This window comes from Kogia breviceps, chromosome 10 (genome assembly GCF_026419965.1).
Source record: "Kogia breviceps isolate mKogBre1 chromosome 10, mKogBre1 haplotype 1, whole genome shotgun sequence".
NCBI classification, from domain to species: domain Eukaryota; kingdom Metazoa; phylum Chordata; class Mammalia; order Artiodactyla; family Physeteridae; genus Kogia; species Kogia breviceps.
The window spans coordinates 79,166,506-79,180,380 of NC_081319.1; the positions used below are offsets into that span (position 1 = coordinate 79,166,506).

The following is a 13,875-nucleotide window of genomic DNA, read 5'->3' on the forward strand; positions in this document are numbered from 1 at the left end:
ATACCAAAGCCCATTCAATCTTTAGAGAAAAGATTAATGCCACTATACCAACACAACCAAATAAGATTCTCCTCTAAAAAAATAGTACCCTATGTTATTTGTAGAAATATTTCTTTCATATATTAAAAAGAGATTATCAGTTCCTCTTCTACTAGAATATAAAATGAAGCCTGCTTCATAATTATGAAGGGTTTTTCAAGGAATAAAGGACATAGTCCAATTTATAATAAATAAAAGGTAGAGATATTGATGAAAAAAGACAACAATGGGTAAACAGTAACAGGTAAAATCAATTTTGATCTAGAAATACCCTTTCTTTATAAACTCTGCATAATAATTCTAAATTTTTGGACTGTGTTCTCTGGAGAGATGTTGACCTGGCTTGAACACCTTTATCTCATTATATTCTAAAGAGGGAAAAAGATTATCCAAATGCCTGAATAATTCTCCAACAGAACACTCAGAGAAAAGAACTGTGTCTGAATGAAAAATGGAGAGAATAAACAAAGCAGATTAACTGTGCTACACTGGGGTGAGATAGTGAAAGACTTAATAAAATGAGAACTGCCAGAGTAGGACCAATCTCTAAGCTTGTAAATAATCTACAGCTATCAGAGGTATCTCTTTCCACCTGCTGTAGCTAGGCAATAAATGAAGACAGAGTGACTTCACACAAAATCTCCTGGGTTATGGTGTCACAAGACACACTTCAGGTATTATAGGCAGAAAATAATGGAAGGAATGTAGCCTCCTGGGAAACCTCTCAGGGGCCAGATATCATCCACACAAGTTTCACCCTTGTCTTTGTACCTGGATTAGTGGATTGGAAAGTAACCAGTTGTGAGCTCCAAAATGACACCATCTTGGTCATTAAGGTCAAGCGGAAAAGAAGACCAGAAAATTATATATTTGGAGTGGGTTTCCGATGAAATCTCCTGCATTTATAAACACTTTCTTAGGTAATCTACATATATTCTCCAAGGTCAATGGACGAGAAGTAGTTTGTGAAAAGCTCTGGCATAATTTAATGTTTTCTGAGTTTATTCCAGGATTTCTAAAATCTGGGCTAGCAGAGGAAAATGAGGCTATGTAAGAAATTTCCTGTATCATATGCCAGAGTCTCCAAATTAGGTTCATATTGTCCAGCTAGCAGTGGGAATGGGAGAATTTTTTAAAATAAAATAACTCTTCTCCATTCATAACTCCATTGTAGTGGCCTTGGCTCTGCTACTGATCTCTTTCTTCAATATTTTGGTCGATATGTGGCATAAGGGCCAAGACTATCACAGACACAAATTTGGCTATCAGCCATTGAGCCCTGGCAGGCTGCAGAGGGGTAACAAGAGTGAGCTTCTTCAGTTAGCTGGAGGGACTCAGGTCTTTAATACGCCATGATGGAATCCTCCAAGGATGTTGCTATGGGTTATCTAGATGGTATTGGGACACATCCAAGTGGATAAAAGTTGAATATGTTATAACATGGGTAAGAAGTGACTACAGAGAAGATTCCAAGAATAAATGAAAATGTTTAAATGCAACGAAGTAAAACTGATGAACTAATTAAAATAATGCAAACAACATGGAATTTGCCTAGAACATCATCATAGGATCTGAGCCTCATTTATCCCTCTGCTTGTTTTTATGCTTGTTTATAATTATGAGCAGAGACGAGATCTTTCCTCACCAGTGCATGGTGAGTGTAGCCATTAAGTTAGTGTCACCAGGTAATAGCATCTGGCCACTTGACAGTGTTGGTCTGTCCCCAGGCAGGATTGCTGCTAAATCAGAACACAGTGGTGTCACAAAACGTTATTGGTTGTCTCTGAGTAAATTTTCTCTTTTATCCAAAATCACACAATTAGTGGGTGACAGGATTGAAAGTCATGAATCGAATTTCTGACTTTTACCCAAGGAAAATTTTGTAGTGTGTCTTTTATGATCCACAAATCATGATTTTATGTAAGATAGGAATTGTTTCTATGCAGGTGCATTTCTGTTAACTAACCTGATTCCTTGTAAATTAACAGAAAAAAAATTACTGATTTTTCCCTTAAATAACTGTGCAATAAAACTGAATGGCCACTAAAAAACAAAAACAATACACACATCCAAAAAGACAACACAAAAACAAACAAGTGTGCTGTATATGCTACCCTGAATTAACACAAGAAGGTGAAAGGGGCCAAATGAAACCAGTTTAAAAATTTTAATGCATTTTTATTTGTTTTTGTTTGTTTTTAAGTTCAAATGACCTTCTGCTGGTGGGCAGATACTCACAGCGGGAATCCTAAATTAGAAAAGAAAATTGCTTGAAAACACAGTCTAAGTAGGACCCAGATGTTAATGCCTGTGAGAATTCTGTGAGAACACAGTGAGGCCACACTTGCAGTCTGTAACTCAAACCAGCTCTTCCTCTAGATAGGTGTTTTCTAACGCCTAACCAACTTCAAGTCCTTGCTCAATATCACCTTTCCAGGAAGGCCAACTCAGATCCAACTATTTAAAGCTACCACTGTCCCCCCATTTCTGGCACCCTTGATTACCCCTAATCTGCTCTGTTTTCTTTTTCACATAGCATTTATCAACATCAAATATTTTTGGAGTTTACTTATGTAAACAAACAAACAAGCAAGAACAACAAGCAGCAATAATAAGAAACCCTGAGCAGAGAGGAGAATCTGATTTCCAGAATTACCACATTATATTATTTTAAATGTCCAGCTTTAAATTGGACAAAATTTAAAAACTGTAAGACACATGACAAAAAATATGAAATATGACATGCAACAAGAACATATAGACCACACAGTGAAAAAGCACTCAATACAAACTATCCCTGAAGAAACTTAGATATTGGATTTACTAAAGAAACACTTATAAATCAGATATTTTAAATATATTCAAATAATTAATCATGCCTAAAGAACTAAATAGGGAATATCGAGGAGATAGAAATTATAAATAATAAAGATTGGAACAGAAATAAATGAAATAGAGAATAGAAAATCAATAGAAAAAAATAAGATCAAACAGATCAATAAAATCAACAATTAGTTCTTTGAAAACAAAATTGACAACCCGTTAGCTAAACTGACCAAGAGAAAAAGAAAGAGGACATAAATTACTCAAATTAAGAATGAGGGAGATGTTTTCCTAGTGAGCTTATAGAAAGAAATAAAGAAGATTATAGGGAAAACTAGGAACAGTTGTATGCCAACAAGTTAAATAACCTACATGAAATGGATAAACTCCTAAAAAGACACAAACTCCAAAACTGACTCAAGAAGAAATATATAGTTCTCACTTCAGTAGCACACATACTAAAACTGCAAAGATACAGGGAAGATTAACATGGCCCCCGTGCAAGGATGACACGAAAATTTGTGAAGCATTTCATATTTTTCTGGTGATGTAATGTACAGCATTGTGACTATAGTTAATAATACTGTATTATATATTTGAAAGTTGGTAAGATAGTAGATCTTAAAAGTTCTCATCACAAGAAAAAAATTGTAACTATGTGTGGTGATGGATGTTAACAAAATTTATTGTGGCAACCATTTCATAATGTATACATATATCAAATCATTATGTTGTACATCCAAAACTAATAGGATATTGTATGCCAATTATATCTCAATTTTAAAAAAGAAGAAATAGATAATCTGTACAGACCTGTAACAAGTGGAGAGATTGAATTAATCAAAAACTTCTCAAAAAAGAAAATTTCTGGACCAGATCACTTCACTGGTGAATTCTACCATATGGTTACAGAAGAGTTAACATCAATCCTTCACAAACTCTTCCAAAAAATAAAAGAGGAGGGAAATACTTCTGAAGTCATTCTATAAAGTCAAAATTATTCTGATACCAAAACCAGAAAAAGATATCACAAGAAATAAAACTATAAATCAATATGTCTTATTAATATAGATGCAAAATTCCTAACAAAGTACTAACAAACTGAATCCAGCAACATATATAAAGTCATATGTTTTATATGAATTATACACCGTAACTAAAAATTTATCTCAGGAATGCAAGGGGATTCAACATCTGAAAATCAACTAACTTAAAACATCTACATACAAAATATAATATTATACTAAGTGAAAGAAGCCAGATACAAAAGACCAAGTATTCAACAGCAGCTTTTACCCTCAGACTTATTTTATAAGGAAGTTGGGCAAAGTGTCCAGGATGGGCTCTAGTGGTGAGTATTGAAGCTAGAGAGATGCTGAGTTAGAAGTTCACCAAAAACATCTTCAAAGAAGGAAAAGGTAATCTTGTAATAGAAAAGAGCATAAGAGGGACTTCCCTGGTGGTCCAGTTGTTAAGAATCCGTGCTCCCAATGCAGAGGGCCCAGGTTCAATCCCTGGTCAGGGAACTAGATCCTGCATGCTGGAATTAAGACCTGGTGCAGCCAAATAAATGAACTTATTTTTTTTAAAAAAAGAAAAGAAAAGAGCAAAAGAATGGGAGAAATGCCATATTCAGTCCGATTCTTATTTCATGCACTTTAATGTCCTTCCTTTGACAGGATCCTTTGTATGGGCACATGGATACCTCCCTTGATATTAACCTCCAAAGATCTGTGGCATTCACTCACAATAGCTAAATTCTTGAGCTGCTACATCTTATGCTTGAATTGATCTGAACTGCTTCTGTATAAGCATGGCAAAAACGTTTGATCTTTTATAAACTGAAAGCACTGATATAGTATAGCTAGTACACCGGTACTACTACTTGAAGGACAATTTTTTCTGTCAGAGGAGAACAATAGGTTCTAAAAATAAACAAGAATATAGAAAAAGGGGAAAGGTTTTGTCTTTCTCCACTAGAACAGTGTTCAAGAGTTCAACATTCAAGCACAGTAGAAATTTCAATTAACGTAAGGCTTCTGTTGTGGCCTTTGGGTCAGATGGGCTCCCCATATTATCCCAGCCATCCCCATCACCACCTTTTTATTTCTTAAAGACCAGGAATTTGGAGAACCCTATGTCAGGAGCAGACTCTGGTAAGATAGAGCATGTGATGATCAAGAACACATTCCCTTTGTCATTTGTAGACACGCAGGCAGGCACATTTCCATTCGCTTTGTAGATGTAAGCTCCATAAAGGCAAGTCGTCTTCTCTTACATCCACCAGTGTATCTCCAGAATCGAACTTGTTAGCACTGTTGGTACTCAATGATTCTAATGCTCACCATTTCTGTGAAATATGACCTAGCATCTGGTGATTCACACTCAAGGCTCAGAGACAGTATGGCTTCAATACCCATGTTGGCCAAGCCCATTTGATTTTTGGTTTAACTCAATAAGAAGCAGTCAAAATAAGTTTGAAAATCCAATAAAATACGTTCAGCAATCACGAAAGAGAGGAGGGATAATTGTTAATTGGCATCATAGTCTTTTGTCTTACTATTATATTGTGTTCCTCCAAGAAAACCAAGTCATTTATTATGTTTTTACATCAGAATACATAATTTGACATATTAAAGGGTTTTTTTTAAAAAAAAATCTACTCCCAAACAGGTCAATTAATGCTGAATAAACTAGTGGAAACTTCATTCAAGCTTATTTCTGCTTTTTAAAACTGATAACTGATGAGCCCAAATCTGAACCAAAAAGGGCAAAGTAGCAATCTCTACCTGCAGTTCTAACCCACTAAACCTCTAAAAACTATAACTTTGAAAATAATTCCTTTGGTGGTGTAGCCTTACCTGACATCCATATCCCATTAATACTGTTAAGCAATACATGGAATATGCACCATATTACTTTTATAAAATCTGGAAAACCTTGAATTCCAAAACTATGACTTGTAGTTCAATTGAGGCAAGGGGCTAAGAGATTAGAAGGAAAAACCCTGTGCATTATACACTTATGTTTAAATAGGGAATTTAGGCAAGTCACGATCTCTGTTTCATCATTTGGAAAATAAGGGAGTTGGTCCAGGTGACTTCTAAAATCCTTGACAGTAATTAAATTCTAGGATTCTACCTGATCAATTTATATCCTGAAGCACATAACAAATTATGTTCAATTTGGACTACTTTGAAATTCTATTAAATTATGGGCATTTAACTTTGCCCATAATGTGTGACAAGCACACATTATTAGATATCTCTTCAATTATGCAATTTAATTCAGTTTTAGTACCTGCTGTGCCAAACACAGATGATATGCCTTCCATAATGGTCCTGTGGATATTGGGATGAGAGAGGACAAATGCAAATGTCCAAAATGCAACCTTAAAAAGAAAAAACATATGTCAAAACATACAACCTTCTTTGAACGTGAACAAAAGCATACATAGTATTAGCCACAAACATGTAAAAGAAACAAGGAGATATTTAAACTAAACTTAAAAGCATGTTAGTAAAGAGTACTTTTGAAAACAATTAGATTTTATGAACGAAAGAGATGTTACATATCTCTAAGGGGTCAAATTTATGACTTTATTCTGCCACTATAGTTTCACAATATTGTTTATATAGAGTAAATTATTTTCACTAAAAAAATGGTAAAATCAGAGTGTTTTATTGTACTAATATACAACATAGAATATTATATAGGCACATATTAGAAATTTAGGAGCAACAAATTATGACACTTAAGAATGTTAGTCTAAAACAAAGGCATTTTTTCAAGATTTAATTTCTTGAAATACAAATAAATTAGCAAATCATACATTCTGCAAATGAAACATGGTAATTTTAAATAAGCCCCAGAAACTATACCTAAAATCTTATCAACTAAATTATGAGAGTACTTATATCAAAACTAGGGTCCTTTCATACCCTATTGAAAAAGCGTGCTTGCAAGTTTATAGGGTATTACTGAACATAGTATGTTTGCAAGTTCTCACTCTAGACCAAACAAAATTATTTCACATTTTTCCTCATTGTGGTATTATAAGATAAAATTACACTGCTAAACATCAAAGACATACAGATGGCTAACAGGCACATGAAGAGATGCTCAATATCTCTAATTACTTCAGAAGTGCAAATCAACCACAATGAAGTATCACCTCACACCTGTCAGGATGGCTATCATCAAAAAGTCTACAGATTACAAATGTTGGTGAGGATGTGGAGAACACAGAACTCTTGTACACTGTTGCTGGGAATGTAAATTGGTGCAGCCAGTATGGAAAACATTATGGAGGTTCCTTAAAAAACTAAAAATAGAACTACCATATGATCCAGCAATTTTATTCCTGGGTATATATCCAGAAAAAATGAAAAAACTATTTCAAAAAAAAATACATGTACCCCAGTGTTCACAGCAGCACTATTTATAGTAGCCAAGACATGGAAGCAACCCAAGTGTCCATTAACAGATGATTGGATTAAGAAGATGTGGTACATATATACAATGGAATATTACTCAGCCATAAAAAAGAATGAAATGCTGCCATTTGCAGCAATGTGGATGGACCCAGAGAATAGTATGCTTAGTGAAATAAGTCAGACAGAAAAAGGAAAATATTGTATACCACTTATATGTGGAATCTAAAAAATATTACAAATGAATGTACATGCAAAACAGAAACAGACTCATAGATATAGAAAACAAAATTGTGGTTAACAAAGGGAGAGAGAAGGGGGGAAGGATAAATTAGGGGTATGGGAATAACAGATACAAACTACTATGTATAAGATAGATAAGCAACAAGGATGTACTGTACAGCACAAGAAATTATACTCATTATCTTGTAATAACCTATAATGAAGTATAAGCTTAAAAAATACTGAATCACTATTCTGGACACCTGAAACTAACACAATAGAGTAAATAAACTATACTTCAGTTAAAAAAAAAATTTTCCATTAATTCAGGTAGATATTTTTGTTTCTATTTTTAGGTTACACATTAAAGGAAACTTGTATCAAATCATTAAAAGAAGATTGGGTTCCCTTTCATCTGCTTTCTGTAAACACATATTGTGAAAGAAATTTCATCTTAGGAAAACCAATCCTGAAAAGACTCAGACAACACTTTGCGTTATGTAAGTCTTTCTGTCTCTTGTGAGGGACTGTTAAACACCTTTAAATGATCTCAATACTCCCCTCTGTGGTCAAAAGAGGAAGAGCAACGGTCTGAAAGGAAGTGCTTGGACAAAGCCAAATTCAATACTACTCATTGCTTTCCCCTTTGTGACAGTAAACTGATACTGTGGGCATAAACGTGGTGCTGTTTACATAAACAAAGTGAATGGGAGAACTGAGGCCTCTATCCCAAGATCCGCTTTCTGTGGCATTTTCCAGATTAGGAAAGGCTTACCCTAGAGATCAACTAGTTCATTTTTACAGAGGAAACATGCTCAGAAAGCTCTCTTCAACATGTCTCCCCATGTGGGCCCCTTCTATACTCTCTATAGATGGAAGTGCTGAATTATTGGATTTAATTAATAACTACTCCGTACTCAATCCATCATTTTTTTAGCTTACTTTATTGATGCTTAGTTGATTTATAACGTGTTAATTTCTGCTCTACAGCAAAGTGATTTAGTTATATATATATATATATATATTCGTTATCATATTCTTTTCCATTATGGTTTATTACAGGATATTGAATATAGTTCCCTGTGATATACAGTAGGACCTCGTTATTTAAAGACTCAAGAGTTCATGTTGGGGAAAAATACATCTTAGTGATAGTACATAGATTTTTTCAGTTACACAAAAGAGGGGTTTAGAGTTTTACGTGGTTAATTAGAGTTTTAGAGATTCACTAAAATTGGGTAATACCTTATTTTAAAGCAAACTCAAGGAATTCAGTTAAACTAAAAATGGTTGTACAATGGTGTTAGTTATTACGTTTGATGCCTCAACAGATTTCTTGTCTAAAAATCTATATTATATTCTACTTTAAAATTTTTAATTAAAAAATTACTCTTTTAAAAAGGAAAGAAAGGCGTATAAAAGAGTAACCAGTAAATGCTGTGGGAATTGAGGGTGAGGTGGGGAAGTCACTACTGAAAGTGTTTAGAAAGAGCTTCAGAGAAGCAGATTAAAAAGGTAAAACGTCAGCTTTGAGGTTCACTTGGAAAAGTGTTCTTAAAAAGTACATTTGGCAGCGAGGAATTTCTTGGGACTTGGAAATGGTTTTCCCATAGAAATATAATTTCATAAATCATGGTTAGTATCTTGGGCCAGTCGACCAAAGTTCACCTAGACTTTGGTCTCATAACAGAGCCTCCTAGTGCCCTGTACCAAGGCTGTCTGAAGCCTGAGCTCTGAGTTCCGTGGTCCTAGAGACAGAGCACAGAGTAGAAGAGAAGAGAACGATCTAGGTACCAGGAAAGCACAGGTCCCTGGCAGGGCTTCTGGCAGCTCTCCTGGCCACCTTGGGAGATCACAGAAGCCAGGACAGCAGTGGCCACTCCCACCCTTGGGCATTTGAGAGGTCAAGTATTGGAAGCCAAGGCAGTTCATTATTAGTGGACCATTGAAAGAAATGACTGATTGAAACCATGGTGTTACTTATAAGAAAAGAAAGCTAACTTTTATTGAGCCAGGGACTGTTAGCCACTTTCCACTTCTTAAAAATATAACGCTCACAGTATCCTGTGAGGTAGATAACATTCATGCTATTTTATAGATAAGGACACTGAGGCTCACAGTTAAACACTTGGTCCGCTGTCACCCAGCTGTGGGATTTGCCTTTGGACCTGACTCTAAAGCCAGTCCAGGGTCTCTGCCTACACACCAGCTGCCTCTTAGAAGTGCCAACAAGAGCCAGCAATTTGGAATTTCTGCTGATCATCGGACACTTGCTTTCTGCAATTGACTTAAATTCTTTCACACCAGTGCCAGGAACAAATTCCAAAAAAACCGACTCCCCCTGAGTCAGATCAATGGGGCTTTGTGTCCCTTTCTTCTGGGGGGGCCTTTCTAATGAGGTGTTGAAAATTAATCCTGTGACAGGAGTGGCTGTTTTGTGGTTGCTTTGGGAGTTGTTTTGATATTTGCCTTTTAATGCTGCTCTAGCTCAATCAGTTTCCAAGAAAATTGTATAAGGAAAAATCAGAGAATAATATTAGAGATACCTAAAGAAGAGGAAAGGGTTGGAACTACTTTTATTGCCCATGCCAGATGAAATACGTATTTTAGTGGCTGACACACATTTGAGCAGAGAAGCCAGAATTTCTATTTCTGCTCTGTACCCAGTTAGTTTATAATGGGTTAAAGGCAACTAGAATATCAGCACTTAGAAAGCCCTCCACAACCTTTATAAGAAGAAGGAGAAACAAATAATACTTAACACATCTTATTTCTATTTGTTAGAAGAAAAAAGAAAAAATGAATACCTTTATCATTATAGATAGGTTGAAAGTTCTTGTTTAGTAGAAAACAAATACATAAAAAGTTTACCCTTTAATCTCTCAAATAATTTAAGTGCAGCTTAAGCTGATATGAAATCCTCCTGATGCAGGAAACTGCTGTGCATCGAACATGAAGTGCCAGACAAATCTCATGGCTGTATTCTGGTTCATAACAGCTTAAAAAAAAAAACGGGTCAAAAATCCCTGCTGTCTTTAGAAGTATCGTGAGTTCCAGTGTCACCAGTTTCATTCATGTGGAAGCTTACAGGACCACGATGCCAAGCAATGCAAACAGGAATGATGCATAGAAGGAGAATGGGTTCAGGGGTCGACAAAGAACTCATGATCACTGGGTGGCAGCTGGGCTTATCTTGCTGAATCCTCACAACAATCTCCCAGAGAAATGAGCATTACCGTTTATTAAGTACCCAAGTTTAGGACCATACTAGGAGTTTTATTATCCCTTTTTTACCAATAAGGAAATGGAGGCTCAGAGTGTTCGTTACCTCCATGAGATTCTATGGCTATGGCTGGGATATCTGGATTCAAGTCCAATTCTAACTGAACTCTCCGTTTACCTACTCTCTCCCCAGTAAATGTCTAGGGTCAAGACTTACTCATCTTTGCAGCACCAATACTAGGCATGTTGCCTGACATGGAAAGTACAGAAAGTGCTGCATGTACAGGTGTTGTCACAACTGACCCCAAAGTGCAAATGTTTCCCTTCACCTGTTACATGCTGCCTTTCAAAGGGCAGAATTCGCTTCAGATCTCTGCTTTGCCTCCTTTGTGATCTTACCAGATTTCCTTAGGCATTCAGTTTTGTGTTTCTATCTCACAACCAAATCCATTACAGTCTTTTTCTTCCCCATGATAAGAAGTGAAAAGAATTAAAAAAGAAAGAAAGAAAGAAAAATGAAGGGAAAAACAAAGTATAGTAGACAGAAATGCAACCCTTCCTTTACTAAAATACTTACAGGGACAGCATTGGACAGAGAAGCCCAAAGTAGTAAGAGCCCATAATTGGGACTCTTTTGTTCATTTGCTTCCATCTCTAGGAGATCCAGCACAGCCTGCATTACTGTCTGTTTAAAAGAAATAAATATTGTCAAACCAGAGCTATGTGACAAAGACTGATGTTAATAAACAAAGATCATGCATTTTTCTTTAATCTGACAGATACTATTTTTGCCATTCTTAGGTTTGTGATTTCAGGCATGCTAAGGGATGTACATACTTACTGGTAGTATAGTAATTGGGAGTAGGGACTCTGGGGTTCAACGGTCTTACTGCATTGGTTCAAATCCTGGCTTAATTTTTTTAAGACATTATTTGTTAGAGTGGTTTTAGGTTTACAAGAACATTGAGAGGAAAGTACAGAGATTTCCCATATAACCCTTACCCCCACCCAAGCATAGCCTTCCTCATTATCAACATCACTCACCAGAATGGGACATTTTTGACCAAGGAAGAAATGACTTTGATACATCATAGTCATCTAAAGTGCATAGTTTACCTTAGGATTCACTCTTGGTGTTATAAACTCTATGGGTTTGGACAAATGCATAATGACAGCTATTATCATTATAATATCATACAGAGTATTTTCATAGCCCTAAAAAATCCTCTATGCTCTGCCTATTCATCTCTCCCCACCCCCTAACAACCACTGAACTTTTTACTTTCCTCATAGTTTTGCCTTTTCCAAAATTTCACATAGTTGGAATCATACAGTATGTAGCCTTCTCATATTGGCTTCTTTCACTTAGTAATAGGCATTTATGGTTCCTCCACATCTTTTCATGGCTTGATAGCTCATTTCTTTTTAATGCTATTACTCAATTCTTCGGATGTACCATAGCTTATTTACCCATTTACCTACTGAAGTACATCTTGGTTGCATCCAAGTTTTGGCAATTATGAATAAAGCTGTTATAAGCATCCATATGTAGGTTTTCGTGTGGGTGTAAGTTTTCAAACCATTTGGGCAAATACAAGGAGCACAACTGCTGGACTGTATGGTAAGAGTATCTTTCATTTTGTAAGAAACCTCCAAAAAGTCTATACCATTTTGCATTCCCACCAGCAATGAATGAGAGTTTCTGTTGTTCTACAACCTTGTCAGCATTTGGTATTGTCTGTGTTCCAGATTCTGGCTATTCTAATAGGTGAGTAGTGGTATCTCTTTGTTTTAATTTGCATTTCCCTGATGACATGTGATGTGGAGCATCTTCTCATATGCTTATTTGTCATCTATATATCTTCTTGGGTGAGGTGTCTCTTAAGGTCTATCTTTGGTCTGTTTTTCCATTGGGTTGTTTGTTTTCCTATTGTTGAGTTTTAAGTGTTCTTTTTATATTTTGGGTAATAGTCCTTGATTTTGCCAATACTTTCTCTCAGTTTGTGACTTGTCTTCTAATTCTCTTGATACTGTCTTTTCACAGAGCAGTTTAATTTTAATGAAATCCAGCTTAAGTTTCTTTTATGAATTCTGTCTTTAGTGTTATATCTAAGTAGGCATCACCACACCCAAGATCAACTAAGTTCTTTGCATGTGAATGTCCAGTTGTTTCTGCACTACTTGTTGAAAAGTCTATCTTTGTTTCATTATATTGCCTTTGCTCCTTTGTCAAAGATCAGTTGACTATATTTAATGGGGTCTCTTTCTGGGCTCTCTATTCTGTTCCATTAATTTATTTGTCTATTCTTTTGCCAGCACCACATTACCTTGATTACTGAAGCTTTACAGTAAATCTTGAAGTTGGATAGCATCACTTCTTTGAAGAACTTTGTTCTTTTCCTTCAACATTGTGTTGGTGATTCTGGGTCTTCTGCCTCTCCATATAAATTTTAGAATCCATAAAACGTTATAACTTGCTGGGATTTTTTATGGGGGATTGCATTGAATCTATACATCAGGTTGGGAAGAACTGACATCTTGACAATATTGTCTTCCTATCCATGAACATGGAATATATCCCCATTTATTTAGTTCTTTGACTTTGTTCCTCAGAGTTTTGTAGTTGTGCAGTTTTCCTCATATAGATCTTGTTTTGTTTTATATATATGTAAGTATTTCATTTTGGGGAATGCTAATGTAAAGGGCATTGTGTTTTTAATTTCACATTCTACTTATTCATTGTTGGCATGTAGGAAAGCAGTTAACTTTTGTGTATTAACTTGGTATCCTACAATCTTGCTAAAATCACTCATTAGTTCCAGTAGTTTTTTGGGTTAATTCTTTTGGATTTTCTCTACATATGTTCACATCATCTGCAAGCAAAGACAGCTTTATGTCTTCCCTTTCAATCTGTATAATTTTTATTTCCTTGTCTTGCCTTATTGCATTAGCAAGGACTTCCAGTACTATGTTGAAAAAGAGTGGTGGGAGGGGACATCCTTGCTAAAGGGGTTCTGGTACCAATTTCCAATGTGTGTGAGGGGGGTTCTACACACCACAAACAATGCTTGGTTCAGCATCTGGGTGTCTTATAATTCAGCTCAATTATAACACTATTTACCCAAAGATAGCATCA

At 35.7% G+C, this 13,875-nt stretch overlaps 1 protein-coding gene and 1 non-coding gene across 3 annotated transcripts in view; one reads left to right on the forward strand and one right to left on the reverse strand.

Moving 5' to 3' along the window:
• CYP39A1 (cytochrome P450 family 39 subfamily A member 1) overlaps nt 1-13,875 on the reverse strand; it is a 69,027-nt gene that overhangs the window by 36,328 nt on the left and 18,824 nt on the right. For both annotated transcript variants that reach the window (XM_059076547.2, XM_067006333.1), the window contains exons 6-7: nt 11,317-11,424; nt 6,163-6,253 (exon numbers count right to left, since the gene is read on the reverse strand). In XM_059076547.2, the coding sequence (XP_058932530.1) occupies nt 6,163-6,253; nt 11,317-11,424 (199 nt within the window). The remainder of the gene's footprint in view (nt 1-6,162; nt 6,254-11,316; nt 11,425-13,875) is intronic.
• On the forward strand, nt 3,297-3,403 carry LOC131764749 (U6 spliceosomal RNA). The gene has a single exon (XR_009337947.1). It is a non-coding gene; the product is annotated as a U6 spliceosomal RNA (small nuclear RNA).